Source organism: Spea bombifrons, chromosome 9 (assembly GCF_027358695.1).
Source record: "Spea bombifrons isolate aSpeBom1 chromosome 9, aSpeBom1.2.pri, whole genome shotgun sequence".
In the NCBI taxonomy this organism is placed as follows: Eukaryota; Metazoa; Chordata; class Amphibia; order Anura; family Pelobatidae; genus Spea; species Spea bombifrons.
Genome location: NC_071095.1, coordinates 16275381 through 16286992, shown reverse-complemented (window position 1 = coordinate 16286992; position 11612 = coordinate 16275381). Strand labels below are relative to the sequence as shown.

The window sequence follows — 11612 nt, the reverse complement described above, 5'->3', positions numbered from 1 at the left end:
GTCCGGGGAGGGCCCTGTCTGCGGGGCAGAGTCCAGAGGGGGCCTGTCTGCGGGGCAGAGTCTGAGGGGGGCCCTGTCTGCGGGGCAGAGTCCAGAGGGGGCCTGTCTGCGGGGCAGAGTCTGAGGGGGGCCCTGTCTGCGTGGCAGAGTCCGGGGGGGGCCCTGTCTGCGGGGCAGAGTCCAGAGGGGGCCTGTCTGCGGGGCAGATGTGCAGCTTGTACTAAAACAAATCCTCAACAAAGGGGGATACACTGGTAAGGGGCGTGTGTATGGGCGGAGCACATGTGACTTTGTGCCCCGTTCCTGGCAAGTGATGTAAGTGTGGGGGGAAATTAGATTAATTAATAAAGTCATTCCCTGCTGTTTCTATACACATTATCGGGGCTTTTAGGGCTGTAGAACCCGGCGATACCCTCATACCCAGCAAACATTCTGACCTCCTAGAAAAGAGGGGGCATGGGGGGGGCAGTGAGGAGAGTGGGGCATCAGGAGAAAGAGAAGTGGTATCAGAGGAGGAGAAAGGGGGAGGAGAGAAGGGGCCAAAGAGGGACTAGCCAATCTAAACAGAGACACTTGGCAGGTTCGTAAAGCTGAATTGGTTGTCTTTGTTGTGCTTGGAGGTTGATTCTCCGCTGCACAGATTGCAGGGCAGCCCTGCTTTAGAAAAGGTGATCTGACTTGTTAGTGAATTGGATGACCAGCTCCGGGGGTTCTTCCCAGAACTCTCTGCTGGTGGGTGACCCCGGCGATCGTGCCAATGTGTCCCTGTGTGCAGCGCTGCGGAATAGGATGGCGCTATGTAAATCCATAAGCAATGATATGTGAATGTGGCGCAAGCCGTGGCAGGCGATCAGCTCTGCCCTGTTTATTTCCAGTCTCCTCCATGTTGCCCCCTTTATTTCCCCCACCTGTGTGTCCTCCTCATCTGCCCCTCCATGTGTCCTCACCTCTCCGATCCCCTCCCCCATGAGAGTGCAACAAACCTGCAGCCAAAGACCAAGTAACAGATTAACCAGGGCTGGTGATGACTCGGGCACCTTTCACAGACGCACCGTCCACCATGGAGGGACTGTCAGGTACCGACCCAAGACATGTGCTCCTCACAGAGCAAACAGGACAGGGTTTGTCTAATGTGCCGGACTCAGACAGTCCCGGGTCTGTATGTAATGTATTATCGGGACAGGCTAAGACAGTCCCGTGTCTGTATGTAATGTATTATCGGGACGGGCTCAGACAGTCCCGTGTCTGTATGTTAGGTATTATCGGGACGGGCTCAGACAGTCCCGGGTCTGTATGTAATGTGTTATCGGGACGTGGTCAGACAGTCCCGGGTCTGTATGTAATGTATTATCGGGACGGGCTCAGACAGTCCCGGGTCTGTATGTAATGTATTATCGGGACGGGCTCAGACAGTCCCGGGTCTGTATGTAATGTGTTATCGGGACGTGGTCAGACAGTCCCGGGTCTGTATGTAATGTATTATCGGGACGTGGTCAGACAGTCCCGGGTCTGTATGTAATGTATTATCGGGACGGGCTCAGACAGTCCCGGGTCTGTATGTAATGTATTATCGGGACGGGCTCAGACAGTCCCGGGTCTGTATGTAATGTATTATCGGGACGGGCTCAGACAGTCCCGGGTCTGTATGTAATGTATTATCGGGACGGGCTCAGACAGTCCCGGGTCTGTATGTAATGTATTATCGGGACGGGCTCAGACAGTCCCGGGTCTGTATGTAATGTATTATCGGGACGGACTCAGACAGTCCCGGGTCTGTATGTAATGTATTATCGGGACGGGCTCAGACAGTCCCGGGTCTGTGTGTAATGTATTATCGGGACGGGCTCAGACAGTCCCGGGTCTGTATGTAATGTATTATCGGGACAGGCTCAGACAGTCCCGGGTCTGTATGTAATGTATTATCGGGACGGACTCAGACAGTCCCGGGTCTGTATGTAATGTATTATCGGGACGGGCTCAGACAGTCCCGGGTCTGTATGTTAGGTATTATCGGGACGGGCTCAGACAGTCCCGGGTCTGTATGTAATGTATTATCGGGACGGACTCAGACAGTCCCGGGTCTGTATGTAATGTATTATCGGGACGGGCTCAGACAGTCCCGGGTCTGTATGTAATGTATTATCGGGACGGACTCAGACAGTCCCGGTTCTGTATGTAATGTATTATCGGGACAGGCTCAGACAGTCCCGGGTCTGTATGTAATGTATTATCGGGACAGGCTCAGACAGTCCCGGGTCTGTATGTAATGTATTATCGGGACAGGCTCAGACAGTCCCGGGTCTGTATGTAATGTATTATCGGGACGGACTCAGACAGTCCCGGGTCTGTATGTAATGTGTTATCGAGACGGGCTCAGACAGTCCCGGATCTGTATGTAATGTATTATCGGGACGGGGTCAGACAGTCCCGGGTCTGTATGTAATGTGTTATCGGGACGTGGTCAGACAGTCCCGGGTCTGTATGTAATGTATTATCGGGACGGGCTCAGACAGTCCCGGGTCTGTATGTAATGTATTATCGGGACGGGCTCAGACAGTCCCGGATCTGTATGTAATGTATTATCGGGACGGGGTCAGACAGTCCCGGGTCTGTATGTAATGTGTTATCGGGACGTGGTCAGACAGTCCCGGGTCTGTATGTAATGTATTATCGGGACGGGCTCAGACAGTCCCGGGTCTGTATGTAATGTATTATCGGGACGGGCTCAGACAGTCCCGGATCTGTATGTAATGTATTATCGGGACGGGGTCAGACAGTTCCGGGTCTGTATGTAATGTGTTATCGGGATGTGGTCAGACAGTCCTGGGTCTGTATGTAATGTATTATCGGGACAGGCTCAGACAGTCCCGGGTCTGTATGTAATGTGTTATCGGGACGGGCTCAGACAGTCCCGGGTCTGTATGTAATGTATTATCGGGACGGACTCAGACAGTCCCGGGTCTGTATGTTAGGTATTATCGGGACTGGCTCAGACAGTCCCGGGTCTGTATGTAATGTATTATCGGGACGGGCTCAGACAGTCCCGGGTCTGTATGTAATGTATTATCGGGACGGGCTCAGACAGTCCCGGGTCTGTATGTAATGTATTATCGGGACGGGCTCAGACAGTTCCGGGTCTGTATGTAATGTGTTATCGGGATGTGGTCAGACAGTCCCGGGTCTGTATGTAATGTGTTATCGGGACAGGCTCAGACAGTCCCGGGTCTGTATGTTAGGTATTATCGGGACGGGCTCAGACAGTCCCGGGTCTGTATGTAATGTATTATCGGGACGGGCTCAGACAGTCCGGGGTCTGTAATGTAATGTGTTATCGGGACGGGCTCAGACAGTCCCGGGTCTGTATGTAATGTATTATCGGGACGGGCTCAGACAGTCCCGGGTCTGTATGTAATGTATTATCGGGACGGCTCAGACAGTCCCGGGTCTGTATGTAATGTATTATCGGGACGGGCTCAGACAGTCCCGGGTCTGTATGTAATGTGTTATCGGGACGGGCTCGGACAGTCCTGGGTCTGTATGTAATGTATTATCGGGACGGGCTCGGACAGTCCTGGGTCTGTATGTAATGTATTATCGGGACGGGCTCAGACATTCCCGGGTCTGTATGTAATGTATTATCGGGACGGGCTCAGACAGTCCCGGGTCTGTATGTAATGTATTATCGGGACGGGCTCAGACAGTCCCGGGTCTGTATGTTAGGTATTATCGGGGCCTGGCTCAGACAGTCCCGGGTCTGTATGTAATGTATTATCGGGACGGGCTCAGACAGTCCCGGGTCTGTAATGTAATGTGTTATCGGGACGGGCTCAGACAGTCCCGGGTCTGTATGTAATGTGTTATCGGGGCGGGCTCAGACAGTCCCGGGTCTGTATGTAATGTGTTATCGGGACCGGTTTAGACAGTCCCGGGTCTGTATGTAATGTATTATCGGGACGGGCTCGGACAGTCCCGGGTCTGTATGTTAGGTATTATCGGGACGGGCTCAGACAGTCCTGGGTCTGTATGTAATGTATTATCGGGACGGGCTCAGACAGTCCGGGGTCTGTAATGTAATGTGTTATCGGGACGGGCTCAGACAGTCCCGGGTCTGTATGTAATGTGTTATCGGGACGGGCTCGGACAGTCCGGGGTCTGTATGTAATGTATTATCGGGACGGGCTCGGACAGTCCTGGGTCTGTATGTAATGTGTTATCGGGACGGGCTCGGACAGTCCGGGGTCTGTATGTAATGTATTATCGGGACGGGCTCGGACAGTCCTGGGTCTGTATGTAATGTATTATCGGGACGGGCTCAGACAGTCCCGGGTCTGTATGTAATGTATTATGGGGACGGGCTCAGACAGTCCCGGGTCTGTAATGTAATGTGTTATCGGGACAGGCTCAGACAGTCCCGGGTCTGTATGTAATGTGTTATCGGGACGGGCTCGGACAGTCCCGGGTCTGTATGTAATGTATTATCGGGACGGGCTCCTCGGACAGTCCCGGGTCTGTATGTTAGGTATTATCGGGACGGGCTCAGACAGTCCTGGGTCTGTATGTAATGTATTATCGGGACGGGCTCAGACAGTCCGGGGTCTGTAATGTAATGTGTTATCGGGACGGGCTCAGACAGTCCCGGGTCTGTATGTAATGTATTATCGGGACGGGCTCAGACAGTCCCGGGTCTGTATGTAATGTGTTATCGGGACGGGCTCGGACAGTCCGGGGTCTGTATGTAATGTATTATCGGGACGGGCTCGGACAGTCCTGGGTCTGTATGTAATGTATTATCGGGACGGGCTCAGACAGTCCCGGGTCTGTATGTAATGTATTATCTGGACGGGCTCAGACAGTCCCGGGTCTGTATGTAATGTATTATCGGGACGGGCTCAGACAGTTCCGGGTCTGTATGTAATGTATTATCGGGACAGGCTCAGACAGTCCCGGGTCTGTATGTAATGTATTATCGGGACGGGCTCAGACAGTCCCGGGTCTGTATGTAATGTATTATCGGGACGGGCTCAGACAGTCCCGGGTCTGTATGTTAGGTGTTATCGGGATGGGCTCAGACAGTCCCGGGTCTGTATGTAATGTATTATCGGGACGGACTCAGACAGTCCCGGGTCTGTATGTAATGTATTATCGGGACGGGCTCAGAAAGTCCCGGGTCTGTATGTTAGGTATTATCGGGACGGGCTCAGACAGTCCCGGGTCTGTATGTTAGGTATTATCGGGGCCTGGCTCAGACAGTCCCGGGTCTGTATGTAATGTATTATCGGGACGGGCTCAGACAGTCCCGGGTCTGTATGTAATGTATTATCGGGACAGGCTCAGACAGTCCCGGGTCTGTATGTAATGTATTATCGGGACGGGCTCAGACAGTCCCGGGTCTGTATGTAATGTATTATCGGGACGGGCTCAGACAGTCCCGGGTCTGTATGTAATGTGTTATCGGGACGGGCTCAGACAGTCCTGGGTCTGTATGTAATGTATTATCGGGACAGGCTCAGACAGTCCCGGGTCTGTATGTAATGTATTATCGGGACGGGCTCAGACAGTCCCGGTTCTGTATGTAATGTATTATCGGGACGGGCTCAGACAGTCCCGGGTCTGTATGTTAGGTATTATCGGGGCCTGGCTCAGACAGTCCCGGGTCTGTATGTAATGTATTATCGGGACGGGCTCAGACAGTCCCGGGTCTGTAATGTAATGTGTTATCGGGACAGGCTCAGACAGTCCCGGGTCTGTATGTAATGTATTATCGGGGACAGGCTCAGACAGTCCCGGGTCTGTAATGTAATGTGTTATCGGGACAGGCTCAGACAGTCCCGGGTCTGTATGTAATGTGTTATCGGGACGGGCTCAGACAGTCCCGGGTCTGTATGTAATGTATTATCGGGACGGGCTCGGACAGTCCCGGGTCTGTATGTAATGTATTATCGGGGCCTGGCTCAGACAGTCCCGGGATGTGACTGCGTTATCAGGACAGTCTCTCTGTGAATGCTGATTGGTCTTGCCCTGCAGCGGCCCGCCGGCGTCCGTCGGATAACATGGCGCAGATGACGCAGGATCTCGGCTTGGCGTTTTTCCAGAAGCAGCAGCTTAACGCTTCGATGGCCGACACCTTCCTTGAGCACCTCTGTCTGCTGGACATCGACTCGGAGCCGCTGACCGCCAGGAACACCAGCATCGTGTGCACCATCGGTAATCGTGGCGTCAGACGGGACACGCATGTGCCACGCGGCGGTCGCTGTGCTCGCTTCATGGCTTGCTCTCTCTCCTAGGCCCGGCCTCTCGATCTGTGGAGATGTTAAAGGAGATGATAAAAGCCGGCATGAATATCGCCCGATTAAACTTCTCCCACGGCTCCCACGAGGTCAGCGCCAGGGCTCCTGCCTTCTTGCTTTGTTGTTGCCCTCAGAGTTGCCCCTGATGGAGCCCCGGCCTCTGTAATGTTATCTCTTTCTTCCAGTATCACGCGCAGTCCATTAAAAACGTGCGCGAGGCCACCGAGAGCTTTGCAGCCAATCCCATGTTCTACCGGCCCGTGGCCATAGCGCTGGACACCAAAGGACCCGAAATCCGTACCGGTGTCTTAAAGGCGGTGAGTGAGACTCCGGCTCGGAGTGTTCGTGGCCTCTGTGCCCGGGCTGTCTCTCCATCATCTGGATGTCTTTTCCCCCCCAGGGGGAGAACTCGGAGGTGGAGCTTGTGAAGGGGTCGCTCGTGAAAGTTACCACAGAAGAGTCCCTGCGGGACCAGTGTGATGAGAAGACCCTGTGGGTGGATTATAAGAACATCAGTAACGTGGTGAGGGTCGGGGGCCGGATCTTCGTGGACGATGGACTCCTTTCACTGATGGTCAGGGAAATCGGTGAGTGTCGGCGTAAGAAAGAGCGGAGGGCATGCACTGGGCAGACAATGAGTTTCCTGGGGGGAGCGGGAAGCAGAGCATGAGGGAGCGGGAAGCAGAGGTTAGGGAAGCGGGAAGCGGAGGTTGGGGGAGCGGGAAAGGAGGATGGGGAGCGGGAAGCAGAGGATGGGGGAGCAGGAAGCAGACGGAGGGACGGGGACGGAGGGGAATCGGGAGCAGGGGACGGAGGGGGAAACGGGAGCAGGTACGGGGACGGAGGGGTATCGGGAGCAGGGAACGGAGGGGAAACGGGAGCCGGGGACGGAGGGGTATCGGGAGCAGGGGACGGAGGGGTATATGGAAGAGGTTGGGGCAGGAAAGCGCATGGGATACACAGGAACGGCGTGTTTTTCCTTCTTCTGACAAGGTCCCGATTACTGCTTGGCGGAGGTGGAGAACGGGGGCATTCTCTGCAGCCGGAAAGGGGTGAATCTGCCCGGGGCGGAGGTGGATCTCCCCGCTCTCTCGGACAGAGATCGCCTGGACCTGCAGTTTGGGGTGGAGCAGGGAGTAGACATGGTGTTTGCATCGTTTATCCGCAAGGCGCAGGACGTGCGCGCCATCCGCCAGGCTCTGGGAGACCGGGGTCGGGATATCCGCATCATCAGCAAGATCGAAAACCACGAAGGTGTGAAGAGGTGCGTCGGACCCCCCGTGCCCTTACTGTGTCACGGTGCGAGCCCAGCCGGCTCCCGCCTCTCGACTCTCGCTCTCCCGGCTCTCACTTTCCCAGCTCTCGCTCCCGGCTCTTGATCTCGGCTCTCGCTCTCCCAGCTCTCGCTCTCCCGGCTCTCACTCTCCTGGCTCTCGATCTCGGCTCCCGCCTCTTGGCTCTCGCTCCCGGCTCTTGATCTCGGCTCCCGGCTCTCGCTCTCCAGGCTCCCGCCTCTTGGCTCTCGCTCTCCCGGCTCTCGGCTCCTGCCTCTTGGCTCTCGGCTCTCGGCTCCCGGCTCCTGCCTCTTGGCTCTCGCTCCCGGCTCTCGGCTCCCGCCTCTTGGCTCTCGCTCTCCCGGCTCTCGGCTCCTGCCTCTTGGCTCTCGGCTCCCGGCTCTCGCTCTCGGCTCCCGGCTCTCGCTCTCGGCTCCCGGCTCCTGCCTCCTGCCTCTTGGCTCTCGCTCTCGCTCCCGGCTCTCGGCTCCTGCCTCTTGGCTCTCGTCTCCCGGCTCTCGCTCCCGGCTCCCGGCTCCTGCCTCTTGGCTCTCGCTCCCGGCTCTCGGCTCCTGCCTCTTGGCTCTCGTCTCCCGGCTCTCGCTCCCGGCTCTCGCTCTCGGCTCCCGGCTCCTGCCTCTTGGCTATCGCTCTCGGGTCCTGCCTCTTGGCTCTCGGCTCCCGGCTCTCGCTCTCGGCTCCTGCCTCTTGGCTCTCGCTCTCGGCTCTTGCTCCCAGCTCTCGGCTCCTGCCTCTTGGCTCTCGGCTCTCGCTCCCGGCTCTCGCTCTTGGCTCTCGTTCCCGGCTCTCGCTCTCGGCTCTCGCTCCCGCCTCTCTCTCCCGGCTCTCGCTCCCGGCTCACTGCTGTCCGCTGCTCTGTCCTCTCAGGTTTGATGAGATTCTGGAAGCCAGCGATGGCATCATGGTCGCACGTGGAGATCTCGGCATTGAGATCCCGGCAGAGAAGGTTTTCTTGGCTCAGAAGATGATGATCGGGCGCTGCAACCGTGCCGGCAAACCGGTGATCTGTGCCACTCAGGTGAGACTCAAACCATTCACTCCCCACCGTCCATGCAGAGCAGAGCCGTGAGTCTGGCCCTGTGGCCCTCGACACGGCAGCGCGTGCCGGCCGGCCATCTCTGGGCTCTCCCTCTGCTTATACGCTATGAGAGTCTGCCCTCTCCAGATGAGTGGCCACGTGTGCTAAATACCCGTGTTGTTCGCGTGCAGTTCCTGTGTCATTCCCGTGTCTTTCCAGCACGGTTCTAGCATCGTTCGCGTGTCATTCCCATGTCTTTCCAGCACGGTTCGCGTGTCGTTCACATGTCGTTCGCATGTCATTATGCTCAGCGAGGTCTGATGCTCTCTCCGCATTCAGATGCTGGAAAGTATGATTAAGAAGCCGCGTCCGACCCGTGCCGAGAGCAGCGACGTGGCCAATGCCGTGCTGGACGGTGCAGACTGCATCATGCTATCTGGGGAGACCGCTAAGGGCCTGTATCCTGTGGAGTCTGTACACATGCAACACGCGGTAAGATATAGCAGTGCTGAGTGTAAACATCTGCTAACATCTGCCCAAAAAGTATGCGCGGTTGCGTTTGTGCATGCGCATATATCACGCGTGTGCTAATGATGTTCCGGGGGGTTCTGCAGATCGCGCGGGAGGCAGAAGCTGCCATCTACAACCAGCAGCTGTTTGAAGAGCTCCGCCGGGTCACCCCTCTCACCCAGGACCCCACCGAGGTGACGGCCATCGGGGCCGTGGAGGCTTCGTTTAAATGCTGCGCGGGGGCCATCATTGTGCTGACCACGTCTGGGAGGTAATTGGTGCTGCCTGTCTCTTCTTCTCACCCCGTCTGTCTGTCTGTCTCTCCTTCTCACCCCGTCTGTCTCTCCTTCTCACCCCGTCTGTCTGTCTGTCTCTCCTTCTCACCCCGTCTGTCTGTCTGTCTCTCCTTCTCACCCCATCTGTCTGTCTGTCTCTCCTTCTCACCGCGTCCATCTGTCTGTCTCTCCTTCTCACCGCGTCCGTCTGCCTGTCCCTCCTTCTCACCGCGTCCGTCTGTCTGTCCCTCCTTCTCACCGCGTGCGTCTGTCTGTCTCTCCTTCTCACCGCGTCCGTCTGCCTGTCCCTCCTTCTCACCGCGTCCGTCTGCCTGTCCCTCCTTCTCACCGCGTGCGTCTGTCTGTCCCTCCTTCTCACCGCGTGCGTCTGTCTGTCTCTCCTTCTCACCGCGTCCGTCTGCCTGTCCCTCCTTCTCACCGCGTGCGTCTGTCTGTCTCTCCTTCTCACCGCGTCCGTCTGCCTGTCCCTCCTTCTCACCGCGTCCGTCTGTCTGTCCCTCCTTCTCACTGCGTGCGTCTGTCTGTCCCTCCGTCTCACGGCGTCCGTCTGTCTGTCCCTCCTTCTCACCGCGTCCATGTGTCTGGTTCTGCTTTCGTTTTTCCACCCCAGGTCGGCTCAGCTCCTCTCTCGTTACCGCCCCCGGGCCCCCATTATAGCGGTGACGCGGAATGCCCAGGTGGCCCGTCAGGCTCATCTGAACCGCGGGGTCTTCCCCATCTTATACCGCGAACCCCAGCAGGAGGTCTGGGCGGATGACGTGGATCGCAGGGTGCAGTTTGGCATCTCCATTGGTGAGTCTAGAAGATGGGGCTGGGAGGGCAAATAACGCGCAGCACCGGTGGCACGGAGCGCGGGGGCTCTTCGAAGGGCCGGGTGGAGATAATGGAGCGAGGAGATGAAAGGTTTAGCGAATAATTCCCAGTGCTCGGCGTGCCCGGAACCTGCATGAAGTCACGCGCTTCTGTCCCCGCAGGTAAGGTCCGCGGCTTCCTGCACAGAGATGACATCGTTATTATCCTGACGGGATGGAGACCGGGCTCGGGATTCACCAACATCATGCAGGTGGTGCCGGTGTCCTGAACAGAGGCATCGGGCCCGGGGAGGAGAGCTGGTGGCCAGCCGCTTCACATTTCATATTAAACATTTCTGCCCCCCTCCCGCTGTGTGCCCTGTACCCTCCCTCCCTCCCGCTGTCTGCCCTGTACCCTCCCTCCCTCCCGCTGTCTGCCCTGTACCCTCCCTCCCTCCCTCCCGCTGTGTGCCCTGTACCCTCCCTCCCTCCCTCCCGCTGTCTGCCCTGTACCCTCCCTCCCTCCCGCTGTCTGCCCTGTACCCTCCCTCCCGCCCGCTGTGTGCCCTGTACCCTCCCGCTGTCTGCCCTGTACCCTCCCTCCCGCCCGCCCGCTGTCTGCCCTGTACCCTCCCTCCCGCCCGCTGTCTGCCCTGTACCCTCCCTCCCGCTGTCTGCCCTGTACCCTCCCTCCCGCTGTCTGCCCTGTACCCTCCCTCCCGCTGTCTGCCCTGTACCCTCCCTCCCGCTGTCTGCCCTGTACCCTCCCTCCCGCTGTCTGCCCTGTACCCTCCCTCCCGCTGCCTGCCCTGTACCCTCCCTCCCGCTGTCTGCCCTGTACCCTCCCTCCCTCCCGCTGTCTGCCCTGTACCCTCCCTCCCTCCCGCTGTCTGCCCTGTACCCTCCCTCCCTCCCGCTGTCTGCCCTGTACCCTCCCTCCCCGTCTGCCCTGTACCCTCCCTCCCCCTGTCTGCCCTGTACCCTCCCTCCCCCTGTCTGCCCTGTACCCTCCCTCCCTCCCCCTGTCTGCCCTGTACCCTCCCTCCCTCCCGCTGCCTGCCCTGTACCCTCCCTCCCGCTGCCTGCCCTGTACCCTCCCTCCCGCTGCCTGCCCTGTACCCTCCCTCCCGCTGCCTGCCCTGTACCCTCCCTCCCGCTGTCTGCCCTGTACCCTCCCTCCCGCTGTCTGCCCTGTACCCTCCCCTCCCGCTGTGGTAACGAGGAGTTGATTAGTGGGGGGATTAATCAGACGTTGGATCCTGCAGCCTTTCTGGCCGCCGCGCTTTGTATTCCGTTGCCTGTATCCCTATGTGCTTGCCATTAATAAATACATAGCTGGGGTATATATGGACAGCCCCGCGGGGATCCGTGTCTCCTGCTGTCTGTCGGCGCGGTCGCTCCGTGGTCTGTGTTCT

General features: G+C 57.7%; 1 protein-coding gene across 1 annotated transcript; it reads left to right on the top strand.

The window, feature by feature from the left end:
• Nucleotides 1-1037: 1037 nt before the first annotated feature.
• PKLR (pyruvate kinase L/R) lies at nucleotides 1038-10573 on the top strand. Its single transcript, XM_053474703.1, has 11 exons — nucleotides 1038-1076; nucleotides 6025-6204; nucleotides 6285-6376; nucleotides 6473-6604; nucleotides 6688-6874; nucleotides 7281-7551; nucleotides 8450-8600; nucleotides 8940-9092; nucleotides 9215-9381; nucleotides 10017-10198; nucleotides 10381-10573. Exons 1-11 carry the CDS (start codon nucleotides 1061-1063, stop codon nucleotides 10485-10487), a joined length of 1638 nt encoding a protein of 545 aa, XP_053330678.1. The 5' UTR covers nucleotides 1038-1060; the 3' UTR covers nucleotides 10488-10573.
• Nucleotides 10574-11612: the final 1039 nt, after the last annotated feature.

Bases quoted from the DNA above. Each gene is read 5' to 3' on its own strand.
- PKLR (XM_053474703.1), top strand. The intron at 6,377-6,472 runs GTCAGCGCCAGG...TCTTTCTTCCAG, and splicing joins TCTCCCACGGCTCCCACGAG to TATCACGCGCAGTCCATTAA. The intron at 9,093-9,214 runs GTAAGATATAGC...GGGGTTCTGCAG, and splicing joins CTGTACACATGCAACACGCG to ATCGCGCGGGAGGCAGAAGC.